This window comes from Danaus plexippus, chromosome 2, assembly GCF_018135715.1.
Source record: "Danaus plexippus chromosome 2, MEX_DaPlex, whole genome shotgun sequence".
NCBI lineage: Eukaryota > Metazoa > Arthropoda > Insecta > Lepidoptera > Nymphalidae > Danaus > Danaus plexippus.
Genome location: NC_083537.1, coordinates 2,941,935 through 2,956,060, shown reverse-complemented (window position 1 = coordinate 2,956,060; position 14,126 = coordinate 2,941,935). Strand labels below are relative to the sequence as shown.

The 14,126-nt window shown below is 32.3% G+C and overlaps 1 protein-coding gene and 1 non-coding gene across 5 annotated transcripts in view; both read left to right on the top strand.

Annotated features, from left to right (window-relative positions):
• Positions 1-14,126, top strand: part of LOC116779337 (whirlin) — a 56,845-nt gene that overhangs the window by 26,494 nt on the left and 16,225 nt on the right. For 2 of the 4 annotated variants that reach the window (XM_032673569.2, XM_061520880.1), the window contains exons 10-15: positions 116-299; positions 1,953-2,060; positions 2,759-2,815; positions 3,349-3,440; positions 4,026-4,107; positions 10,334-10,435. In XM_032673569.2, coding sequence (XP_032529460.1) covers positions 116-299; positions 1,953-2,060; positions 2,759-2,815; positions 3,349-3,440; positions 4,026-4,107; positions 10,334-10,435 — 625 coding nt within the window. The remainder of the gene's footprint in view (positions 1-115; positions 300-1,952; positions 2,061-2,758; positions 2,816-3,348; positions 3,441-4,025; positions 4,108-10,333; positions 10,436-14,126) is intronic. The other 2 variants (XM_061520884.1, XM_061520883.1) reach the window with 1 other exon arrangement.
• Trnap-cgg (transfer RNA proline (anticodon CGG)) lies at positions 4,819-4,890 on the top strand. The gene has a single exon. It is a non-coding gene; the product is annotated as a tRNA-Pro (tRNA).

Below are 14,126 nucleotides of genomic sequence, written 5' to 3'. Positions count from 1 at the left end.
GGTTTTTAGACAAACTATAAGACTTCACAAAGACAGAACTACTGATCTTTGAGAAAATACTTTTTCGCAAATATATTTCCTTTCTTTAAATTAATAGCCAATATCCTCGTCATAGAATAAGCGGCTGGGGTAAAAGAAGAGGTGCGGCTGCAACAGCTGTCGAACAGAAGGCAAAGTCGTTGTTACCTCAAAGCGACTTGCCCGCGCTGGCATATTACATGGAGGAATACGCCAACAGAAGACTCACGGCTGACGCATTCCTCACAGTTTTAAGAGATTTACTCGACACACCCCAAAAAGTAAGTTATTTATAATTTATCATTCAGCAATATCATGGTGGTTATTAAAATAAATATGTTTTGTGGCTAATTAAAAGACCGTAACAATAAAAAATGATAGATGGACACTATATTATATAACAATAGACTGTCCGATCTAACAAGCGATCTCTTTCAGGAAACTTTTGTAAAATATTATAAATAAAGGGATTTATCTAAGCGATGACTCTCATTCTGTCTGAAAAGAATATCAAACGTTATAGAACTGTCATATTATTGTTCTTTCTCTAAAGTTTCTTGAGTAATAAAATTACATTTATTGACGGACATTTAAAGATACATGGGATGAAAATGAGTAGCAATTATAAGAATTAATGTATTGAACCGTATCATTTATCCGTTTCTATCAATATATTTCACGTGAATAAAGCTTCTACGGAATTGATAGAATGTTTTTATTGAACACAGAACTGTATTGGAATTCGATTTAAAATTGAAATGAATTCCCCTCTCATATATCAGGTTGTCACGTAGACGTACAAGACGTTCATGAACCTCATAAGGTGGGTGGTTGGTTCGCTTGAAGGTTTTGACGTGTCTAATTTAAAACTTCCATTCCGCCAAATACAATTTTCTTCTACTGTACACGAGAAATCATGGAATTTTCTCATGTATCAATGGCGTTGTAAAAATCGATAATTCTAATAAATTACTATCGAGAATCGTTTTCTAATTTTCATGACGTTCATGTTAGAGAAGTATTTAAGTATTTTAAGAAGCATAACTGTTCAGACTATAAACGTAAATAAAGTATCGTTACTTATAATATTCATAATAGTTAATGAGGTGCTAATGTTACACCCCGCTAATTCTAGCTCGTTGACTTTTATTTCATACGCGATTTGACAGAGGACAAACGGTTCTCGCATTTCCTTTACTGCTAAGTAATGACCGTTTTGGCTATTTATGCTTTTATTCACAGATGGTAATTGCTTCATAAACATAATTTCTCTTATGGGAATATAATCTGTATTAACATTTTTTGCTGTCATTTTGTTATGTATGCGTCTAATTATCTTTATGTAATTAAGTATTCTACAGTGGGTTTAATTAAAAAAAAAATATTGCCATAAATAAAATAATTACTGTCAAATTTTGGCCAAATAATTAAAATTATATTTATGGGATAATGTAATGGAAATTTCTTTTCTGTGACAATGTTGCCTGTTATTAATTATGCCTGTTATTATCTGTCCTGAGAACTTTTGTGGCTAATGGAGAGTAATATATTGCTACTAATTTTGCTATATAAAGACTCCCAAAAGTGATTTATAGCACAATCCATCAGATGGTGAATAAACATATCGCAAGAGCTTGTTCCAGTTAACCAAACACTAATGAATAACGGTCGCTAATATTTGCTAAAATGTAATTTACAATGTGGCTCAGACTCGACCAATGACGGATGAATAGCGATAGCCAATGTCCACAATCGGATGCATAATGGATTTACTTTATTACATTTGTTAATGATTTATTGTTTTGCAAATAAGGCGTATTTCGTGTACAAGTTTTAACTTGATAATACATATATATATTGTATTTTTGAATTAAGAATGCTGGGAAGAAAAGATTTAAGGACCTATTATTATATAAGATTTTTATTGTTCGCAGTATTCCCTTCTGACGGAAATCCGGGAGTTTTTACTTCCTGAGGACCGGCCTCGTTTCGACGAGCTCGTGTATAGACGCCCCGAGGACGGTACAGAACACCATGTGAAGGTAGCTTTGCCTTTCAATTAACGTCACTCTAACCTTTTTTAGATACTGTCAAGGCCTTCTTCGTTAAACTTAATCCTGACGGATGTGTTAAGATAAAGTAAATAAAATACATTAATTTATATAAAGTGGCCGTCGCTCTATCATGATATACTATTAAGCAGAAAAGCAGAATGTTTTCACGCAATCTAGGCGATTTTTAATTCCGTACTCATTTAACAAAATCCTATTTCTTTTCTCCCGTCTTCCTTTTAAGGTTTAATTATAATTTTATCTTCTCATTTGAGCTCTTATTTACGTGCAGCAGTGGTTTTGCTGGCTTTTATTTTTAGTCATTTGGCAAAATTCTCACGTCCGAATATTTCTTTTTGAAGGAATTTAGAATGAACATTTCTATTTATGTATATCATAAAATTTTCATATTACAATATTTGTACAAAGTTTAATTTAGAAAAAATAATAAGATAATACGGAGTAAGCTATCCACTTTTCATTACGCTATTACAAGAACAAGTAAGAATTTCTATTTGTATCGTTAGGTGTGTTAGAAAAAATCTTGAAGTTCCTATTAACCGTTCATACAAACTGGGATAATTTAAAAGTATTTGTCTCCGCTTATTCACGAATTTTACGAAATTACAAATTGGCGGAGTTATTCAGTGTGTGTTGTAAATATTGTTAAAGCTTTGATATGCTTATAGCGAAGTGGCGAACGACACATGCTGCCGTCGTCAACCATGCACGACCTCCACGACCCGGTGAGTGTGACGCCTGTTAAATGTTGCATGGTCATGCAACGCGAAGCGATCTGCATGCATTGCATTTAATGCAACTATAGTACATTCTATTAGCACCCTAAAATATTTCTTATAAATTAAACATTGATATTTCAGTTGCCACAAATGCAATGACTTTATCGTTTCACGTTTCGCATGGTGAAGCCTTAAATTAGAATTTGTATTGTGTTGCTTCTGAAGCATATAACTGATGTGTGTATAAACGTTGCAGCTTTTTGTTATGTATAGGTGAAATGGAATTGAGTCTAATGTAGAACTGTTGTCGGTGTAATAGGTCATCATCATAGTGTTATTGGTGAATATCATTTTCAAAGTTTATTTTACATTCTTAAATTTGTTTCATATGTGCGCTTGGCAGGCAAATACACTAAACGAATACAGAGAGCGACTGCGACGGTAGACGACGACGCGATAGGTTATATAAATGGTGTAAACCGAGTTAATACAACAACTGATTGATGAATTGTAGGGTCAGGTATAGATTGTTTTTGTAGGAGGCGCCGGCTGAAGTGCCCCTCGTTGTGGATCACCGCTCGCCCTCCGAGGACTCCGGCTTGGGCCTCCCGCCTCATGACCAGGCTTACAGGTGACCTGTTAAATATATAATTTACCTGTTTCCTGGAAAAAGAGTCTCGCGCTGACCATTAAACTGTTAATGATAAAACTGAAATTATTGAAAATCAAAATGATCATATAATTTCTTCTTTTGTTCTAATGTTTAAATACCCTCAATTACATCAATAGACCGGTTATTTTATTGGCTGCCAGCCAACACTTCTAATTTAATTCGGCACCACATCGATTGCTTTACAGCCGTATAAACGTTCGCATTTATTGTCACTGGCGGTTTAGTACCATTGTTCTGCATCCGAGACGATTTTACTACATTAAGCGCCCGTAACGTCTGAATCGCCTCATCAATTTAAACAATTCAGTTACCATCGTCATCCATTAAAGTTCATTTTGATTTACGTCTCACTATTTCAGAGTAGTTAGGAAAACATGATTATGAAAGAGAACACTATCATGTATCCACGCGTTCGGTTTTAACGTATCCGAATGAAATGACAAATAGTTTGCACAAGCAGATGCGTATATGATGTTGTTGTGTAGGTGTTTTAGCATATGGAAGCAAGATGTAAGGTGTATGACAGAATGTTATGTGGGGCAGGAGCGGGCGCGCGTGGTGCCCTGGGGACCCTGCGCCCCCACCGCCCAAGCCGCCGGACGAAGACCTGGAGCCTCCGCCCGAGGTGAATTTGCCAGAGTTACCTTCCACACTTAATCAAGTTCTACACGTTTACCTCTCTATGCCTTAATTTTGATGTCCTGTGTGGCATACGCGATTCTGCTTCCACACTACTCTGAATTCTAACAAACCGCTTGCGACTCCATTTAGAAGATTCCTTGTATAAGTGGGATAGCTATCAGCAAATGTTCTGCCAAAGGCGGCTTTTGCATTTTCTCACATCCATTTGCCGTAATTGGAACTCTTTGCACACAATTTTTTCTCATCTGTATTCGAAACTGAAAACTTTACCGTAGTTGAGTGGCACCTCAGCACAACCACCGACTTCTATGATTCACATTAACTGTTGCATGACTTTGAAACGGCTAGTTGTATGTAGAAACACATAAATTATGATTAGGGCCGTTATTTCCATTCGCATAGAGAAATTGTTGAGTAAATCTGGCAAAATTTCCATGGGCTTATCATGTATTATGATAACATTAGCGTAAATTATTCATAACAAAATTTATAGGTAATAGCGGCCTATGTATCCTCCAATTCTTCTGAAAATATCTATTAGAATAGTTGTGATATATTTAAGGAAATTATGAAATCCTCTTTTTACTGCCACTTGAATTAAATGCTTATTATTCGAGTAATATTTTTGAATAATGCTATATTATTTCGAGGGGACAATATATAACTAAACCTATTATTTAGTCTGATCCGTATCGGCTCGTTGGTCTAGGGGTATGATTCTCGCTTCGGGTGCGAGAGGTCCCGGGTTCAAATCCCGGACGAGCCCAATATAACGTGCATTTTTGTAATATTTTCCACAAACCACACTTGCATCAAAGCTTTTCTCTCCTTATTTTTCTTAAACTAAATACATAAATAGAAATCACACCATCGTATTATGTTGATTTTAATTTTGAAATTGATTATGGAGACAAAATTTAATTTCATGCCAAGATAGAGTTTTTCAAACATTATTTTTTTTAAATAAAAATAAGTATTTAAAATTTACGCTCAACCTCACAATTTCAACTCATTTAATTAATTATTTTATTGAACAAAAATGAAGTGCTTTAAATTCATTTATCCCGAACAATGCTATATATTTATGAAAATGCGTAATTGAAATCACGAACCTAAAAAAAATTGAGCCATCATATAATGGAGATCTAAGATTTTCGCGAGTTTTATTCATTTAAATGAAACTAGTATAATTGGTCAGGACCAACTGACAGACATTCACATCTCGTCTGCCCGTGATCACGGTTGCTGCAAAGTAACCGAAACGTCGGGATTATGTAGTTTTTAAATAATAAAATCCACGTAGTAAATCCGAATAATACTAGTTTCATTTAATTGAGCCATCATAGTTTGATCAACAGTTATATTTATTGGTTACCTGTATACGTCAGTGAGGCACGTGATATATATATATATATATATATATATATATATATATTACAACAGATACCAGTTGGGTTACGTGTACTCTAAGGGTACTGTTGATTAATAGTTTGTCTGTCAATTCCGCTTTCCAGTTTATATGACAGATTACATTAAACTAATGATAGCAATCTATTTTGCAAGCAAATCTATATACATATGTATAAATACGTGAGCATGGCCATTTACGTAATAGAAAGACGTGTCAACCATGTCTATATATTGGCATTTATCAGACTTTCTAAATATCTGGGGTATATTTAATAAAAAATAAAATTTCAGTACTGCAGAACGGATTTTCATGTAACTTTGACTAGATTATTAAAACATTTTGATTCAGAAATATTTGGTTTTCGCTGTAAAATAGTTCGGTCCCTAATAATATTTCTTACCTAAATAATATGTAATGTCAAATGTTTAATGCAGAGAAATAAAATATCATCTAAATATAATGATATTGAACTGAAAACAGGAACAGTTGACGTAATTTAATCCTGGGTCAAAAATAATTTATTCTAAAACTTCTACAGAATCCGCCATCTTCGTCATTATCCTTGAATTCATTGTCCATCGAATAGATATTCCGATCCTTACAAACCTTTCAGTTTTTTACGATGACTGTTTTATTAGCATGAATGAAGAAGTAAATCAAAATATTTTCTTCCGTTATTCGATTCGCAAGTACGAGTTTGTGCATATTATTTATTACAATCTAAAAATTTTGGTAAACTTGTACGCGAGATATTTTCAATATATATATAATCAAAAACTTAAACCCACCACTAAGTTGTAATATTGAACGTTATCAAAACTACTTATGGCAATATGGCGGTATATACATACATGTATATGTATTGTAGATTAAAAATGAACACATAATTCAGGTTAAACTGATGCTCTAACATTTTGAAACACGTATAACAGTTGACATCATCGTAACATTCCGACTTCAAGTACACTCGTTACGCATACGAAACGGGCTTGTTATCCCGCTGATAGTAAAAAACTAACTGCTACATTGATATATATATATGTACATGTCAACACTGTAAACAAATGAGAAATTATTATTTCTACGTCATTGTTGGTTTTGAAATAAAGTTTTTGTAGTATTGTTTCAAAAGATTACTATTCGTGTTTGGCGTTTATTCTGTTGGTACATTTGAGTATATTAGAGAAAAATTTTGTGAACTTCGACACGTTAATTAAATATAAAATACGTAATAAAAATATATTAGCCAACTTTTGAAATAATCACACAATAATTTAGAAGAAATAGATCATTTAAGGAAAAGTAATAAGAAATAAGTGTTTGAGTTTTCTAAGTGACGTCAAACAAGTCAAGACTCGTGTCGTCGGCATAGATGTGACGTTAAGATAAGTGGTTTTATCCTTCAAGGATTAACTTGAAGGTTAACGAACTTAAAAATAAATTTACCATATTTATGTTCATTATCTCTTTGATTGGACTTAAGATATGCTCATTAAAACCACGAGGCTCTCAGGGTCGTTTTCTTTATAAGAACTATTCAATCTACCGAAAGATGTTAATGAAGAAAAATATAACACAGCTCAAACGTAGTCTTGTTATTTTCTCATGAGTAAAAACTATAAACCAAATGTTCTCACGTAATCAAATATTAAGACCACGTCTTGTTTGTAATGTTCTTTGTGGACTTGAAAGAAATTTCCGCGTTACTTTTACCATTACATTATAACAATACGTCTTCGCATAATTTGATAAGTGAACTCACAATGGATGTAATACTTTATTGGTTTATAAAGATATATCGGCTAATAATCGTCCGATTGTTCAAAATGCAATCGCAAATTGAAATGGCAAGCGCTGTAGAAATTGGGCGGGCGTGTGGCGTCGAAGTCGTCTCGTGCCGGACGTCAGTTCAGTGTAGGTCGTAGGAGCGTGTAGACAGCATGTCTAGACGCCGCCGCCGCGTCGCTTTCTGCGACTACATGCCCATCGACATGCATGCCATGGCCAAGGTATAGGAATTCTTAAGACGATAACGTAAGCTGTTGCCGCGTTCCTTGTAAACAAATAATGTGTCCAATCTTAAATTGATGGAAAGCGTTCAGTTTTGTTTAACAACACGTGAGGCAGTTTCATTATTTGTTCGTTTTGTTTTGGTGTAACTGTGGTGTTTATTTGAGGTGTTTGATAAAATAACATTCATTTATTAGATATACAGACATAAATTTTTATTTATAATTATTACACTAGCAAAATTTTACGATGTTTTTTTTATATGATATCGAGAATTGATAAATCGCGTGTAGAATTGTTTAACTATAAAAATTAACAACATATGTTTTAAAAGTCATGCTTAGAATTGTTTGCTCAATTTTAAAAATTTACAATATATATATATATATATATATATTGTAAATGTAATGAATAACGATGAAAAAGTTCAAGTATTTCTACTATTACATATTGTCACAGATAAATTTAAACTTCGTTGTAGAATATCGCTGCCAAACGCCTGTCAGATATTAAACTGCAAATGTGATTGTTTGCTGGAAAAAAGTAAAATTTTAAATTTAAAATTTGATACGTAAACTGCTCTATAAATAGCGCGCTCGATATGTTTATGCATTTTGTACATATACATTTATATTATGGAATTCTACAAGCCAAGGAGATTTCGTCAGTCACGAATTGTAACTTTTATCTGAGTCATTATTATTTGTACCAATTTCTTATTGTACTTTTAAACAGTTAAATTAAATAGTAAACGAAAATGCCGAACTATAAGAAAACTCATTTGTCCTTAGATTCAAAATAAAGTTATTGATAATTGTAACCTAACTATTAAATTGGGGTGAATATAAAGTATTGTATTATTTTTCTCTGAAAAGGTTAGCATAACAATGTTGAAATATTTTACCAAATATCTAGAAATCGTCATATATACACATCACCGGATCGTATTTATATATAATTGCGAACGTTATCATACAGCTGAGTAAATATTATTTCCCGAAAGGAAGAAAATGTACAAAGTTTTTTGGACGTGTAATTTTCTTTAGTCACCATAACCGTATCCCGTAATCTATAGTTTCAATAATAGTAACAAAATATTATGTTATCCAAGATAAATATGTGGGTTGTAACAATATCTTGACGTGATATATTGAAAATTGATCTCAGTGTAATAATTTGTAGTATATACATAGTCGACCTAAAATTCTGTTATTAAATTTCCTGATTAATTAGTTCGCAAACAAAATTTTCTTTTTTACTTAAATTCCTTTGATTGCCAAGAATTTTTTATCATTACGATATTTTCATAAATACGGGTTTATTAAAACACATTTTTATGTTAGTTCATGTTAGAAGGATTGCTTGTTTTGTCCAAAAAAACAAATGATGAGTCCTTTTGTTTATGAATCATTTGCATAAACGTGGCCTATCATTTAAACATCCCTATAATGTATGGGTAAATGTTTGTTTTTATAATATAATATATTCGAACAAAACAAAATTGACCAAAAAATTCTTTCTTAAATATCTCACTGACTATATGTTTCTTTATTTTCTTGCAGATTTCAGTATCCTTAGTACAAGTTTGCATCGTCACATTTTGTGTGTGTTATAGCGTATGCCGTATCCCATTCAATAAAAAACTTCAATACTATAAAGAAATATTTAAATGTGCCAAGAATTATGAATGCAGACGTTTTTGACTGTTAATGCTCTGTATGTAATGTGACCGTGTAGACTTGGGGTGAGCCTAAGTAAATGGTGAGGGAAGGCATGAACATTCCAAACTCCCTGTCTCAATTTGATCTTAACAATTCGTGGCAGACAAACGTGTTCAATTATATATTGAATTAACTTCCAAGTCCGTGCCTCCTAACGTTCTTTGCGTATACGTTCAGTATTGTAATGATAGTTTCGAACAGCGTTGTAAAACTTAATTGTTATTTACGTTAATAAACGATTTTTTCTCATTTCAATTGCTAGCTGTATTTAGAAGCTAACGCGCAGTGTGCTGACTTAATCAAACATTCTGCCTGTGCATTTGAGCTGACAGAGCTTATAAATAAGCTATATAACCGAAAGCTTTTAAGCTTATATATAATATGTTCAGGATTAATCAGTTCAGTCCTCAGAGGAAAAACTTTACATGTAAAAATAGTATTACTAGAACTTATTCGTGTTCTCGTAAAAGATGTTATTTTCTTAAATAGTTATTCTTTGTGACTTTTCGGTTTATGCAACTACGTAAAAAAAAAGTTCGATTTTATTGTAAACTTTATTGTAAGCACTGAAAAGTTTTATTCGTAACAAAATTGGCATTTATTCTTGCCAACAAAACATTAGGTATAATATTAAACTTTGGTAATAAATTTTTCTCTATAAAGCAAATTAAACTATCCCCATATAATTTTCATACCGTCAACATATTTTTATTTATGATTAAATTATTTTCGTAGGTTATAATCGATTCTGAATATAGCGATCACCGGATTAGACACTCGTGTTTAAACTGTGTCATTTAAAAATACCCAAAAAAATCAATTGTATCGGGTCTCTTGATCATCCCTCAGTCTAAACGCGGTCATAGTCAGGCTTACACCCTCTCGAGTGTTATTTAAAGTTGATGAGATTCTAAAACCACTTGTAGGATCAACCTGCCTTTATATTCGATTGTCCTTGTACGCTTTTTTGTTTTCTTTCCTGCATGAGTTCTGTTTCCGTGTTTGTGTTAGTGTGATCTGCATTTGGAATAATATTCGATTAGTTTTAAGAACGTTTTGTATGCCAGGAGTACCAGGAGGAGGGAAGGCGTTCCAGAAGACATTCTTCACCATGTAATTCGAGGGAGGGCAGCACTACCGCCCTCCACACACAACACTACGACGATGCTGTGAGTATATTTATGTATAAAAGTGACTAAAATTCTTTTTTTTTAATATGATAATATCGTTTTTATATAATTAAGTACATTGAAAAATGTGTTTCATTACAAGTGATATATTATTATTCTGAAAGTTCCCATTTCGGAAGTAAACTGTCTCAACTAACAAATGAAAAATGTAATTAGTTTTGTTTGGGCTCCTATAAATTACTCATACTATTCGAATATCTGGAGCGAATGTCTCTTATTCCACACATCTTAAAAATTGTTATTTATGATTCCGGTCCCCTTCCCAGTGAATAAGTTGGCTGAAAGCCAAAGGTCTGTCACATTCACTCTCTTTCCTAGAAATTATTGTTCGGTAATATTTAGGTAGAAAACGAGAAATATGCTGCGTGGATTTATTCTCATGTATTGAACAATTCGCTTTTTCTCCTTCCAAATTAAAAAAAAAACCAGTGTCCTAAATACAAAGCAATAAATAAATTTTCATTTTAAACTTTAAAAGTGATACTTTGTCATCCGAATGTCGCAAAGCCATAAAGTGTGAAGCTATGAACATAGTAAAATTTTAAGAGGTTTATAGGAATTTTGGTTGCATTTTAACTAAAAAAAAAGATAATAAAACGAGAACTTTTAAAAGTGGCAGTGTCGTAAAATTTATTCCTTCGATTTTGCCACTCATCTGTAGCTCCCGAGCCCAACCAATATCTATATTTCGTCCATGAAGTGTTTGAGAGAGGGCCATCTTTATTCTCATTCCTTTAGTGCAAATGAAGTCGTTAAGTATTTCGATATTTGTATGTTTATTTCATTATAAACAATAACATATATGACATATACAAACATTGGATAAAATATGAAAACCATAAATTCTCCAACATGATCTTATTCGGTATTTTTCTGTACTTATTTAATAAAATTCCCTTTTTATGTATTTCCTTATCGAAATGCAGTGTGGGTTCAAATGACAAACATTCACTTTTGCAATTTTCTTGTGTATTGTGACCTTCGCAGAAAGATTTTTTTATTGGTTTATGAATCATAGCTTTGGTTTTTTATACTGGCCATTTAGGGTTATCTGAGAAGCGGACGGATTTGTTTTCACTGGATTAGTATTTATTATTTGAATTTCGTAAAAGTTATTGATATCTGATAAAATTTTGTACATTGTGCATCTCCACGAATAATATAAACCAACCAACAATATCTTGTAAATTTTTGCTCGCAGATTCAATTGTGTGATTTTTCGTTAAATTCTTTATTCAATAAATAAACAGTCATAAACTATTTCATAAGTGGGACACTAAAAACACACATTAAAATTTTTTAAAAATTTAATTTAAAAATAACTACAAGCTACGATTAATAATAATTAATAATAATTATAAAATTAATTTATATTTTTTATTTATCAGTCTTAAAAACTACAAATAAATTTAAGTCAAATGGTTTCAGACGGGTGTAGAATAATAATAATATCTCCTACGCCTTATATAAATTTTCTATTTCCAGTGTAACACTTAAGTATTGAACACCTTACTGTTATTATGACATGTTGAAAATAATTTGAAAGTTGCGGTGTCATTTTAGTACATCAAAAATTCTTACAACTTTCCTTACGACGTCCATGTAACGTTTTACTTCGTATTTTCATACTAAATTGTTTGGCTAAATATTAACAATACTGGTTTTATCAGTGTTATTTTCCAAGAGATTATAAACCTAAAATTCTACCAGGGCATTCCTTGAACAATCCAGTGGAAAAATCCCGTTATTTCGGTCATAGCTTTTCTTGCAACGTTCGTCTGAGCTCTTCCGTCGCTTTAGCCAAGTCCTTGTTGTCGTGATGCCGTCTTTTGCCACCGAGGTCGCTGCAGTCTTCTAAATAGTCTTTCGGAGGCTCCGTAGGATATTTCCGCTCAAATTTGGGTCTTGGTATTCTCACACGCTTAACGTCGTCCAACCAGCTCTCCATTTTTATTATTTGATTGACTTTGCAGAAATAAGTATCTGTAGGAAAATATATTCATTAAGCAATTTGTAACATAAATGCGCATTTGATACCAAGGCCTAAGAGTCATAAATCATAATGGTATCAAAGCTTAATTGAAGAAAATTGTGGTTTCGTTCAATATTGAAGTCATTACTGTCGTGTCATTAATCTTCCAGAATGTGAGCATTAACAAACTGTTGTGTAAGTTAAGGTGAGAGAATTATTGTGAAATCTCAATCAATGTCCAAGAATGATTCCGTTACGGCGCCTGCGCAGCGTGCGGCTGGCTCACAGTGCCATTATAATACGTTCAATGAAACACTCGTTTGTCACAGCTATTGTTTTAGAGTTTGTTACTTTATTTGGGTTAAAAGAACAAGGTTTTTACATAATCTGTAGGAATAGAAACTATTACGTAATTTACTAGAATTTATATTAAATTATACCCCTTACAAAATTGTGTTTGGAATGAACGAAAGGAAATCGATTTTAATTCGTTCGTATTTCTTTTCTTGTATTGTTGCGAATAAATTTATCGTTTATCAAATTCAATCATTCTTTTGGATTCAAAAGAACTTCTTCTCAAATGGCTAACACATAAAATTTACTAATATCTTAGGAGGTAATTACCTCCATATAGGTAATATTACGTCTAATAAGACGGGAGGAACGTCTTTAACAAAACTATATACATATATATATATTGTGTTTGTAAATATATGTTGTTATAATTCATTTCAATTTAATACTTTGATTTTAAATATAAAATTCAAGATTATTATATTATTAATATTTGATATTCTATCGTTATACAGTTTAATAATATAGGACTAACAAGACAATTTAAATTAATTTATCGCCGCGGAACATCAGGCGCTTAAACAAAGATCTTTAATGCACGATTGACTTTCTCCGGCGAAAGTGTGGCTAAATGTGACGGCATTATTTCATATTTTGACGCTTTCAAGAGTACGATTCGGTATTTGGTCACCCATTTTTTTATTATCCGTAATGTATAATCATCGTTTAAGGTTTTTGGAAGCCATTAAATTTATTTCTCGAACTATAAAATAGACATGAACAATACTTCTTTTTGTTGAGCATTAAATTGAATGACTATTATTGTGTTTTACAATGGAGTATATTTAATGTTTTATTTCCTGATTCGTAAACACGAGAGACGGAGAACGAACGTGATCAGAATTGTTTTATCTGGATCTAAAAGTATTTTTAAATATATAGTTCTGGAAGTTATAAATAGAATTATCCGTATAATATAAACAACATAAAAAACAATTGCTAATTTATGGTTTGCTAATTCATTAGTTTAATGTTAAACGAATATCTTTTTTGCTGACGTCACTCGATATAAAATTTTGCATGTAAACACGCAACGTGGGGTGTAAGTAGGATAAGGTAAATAATCTCAATCCGCAGATAATGTCGTAATCTTGAGAAAGCGGTAATACTTAGTACGTTGCGTGGCGCACGACGTGACTCAGGGCCGTAAACAAACCTCCTTATAAAATATGTCTCCCGATAATGTATACGATACGACCAGTACGCTGATAATTTTATCGATCATTAAAAAGTTACTTTGACAGTTCAACTTGTATTTTTAATACACGACGATCGTTTAATTGGTAGACGATGCAGGCTTATTTAAAATATTTTATTTCGTTTATATTTATAAAAATAAAGTGA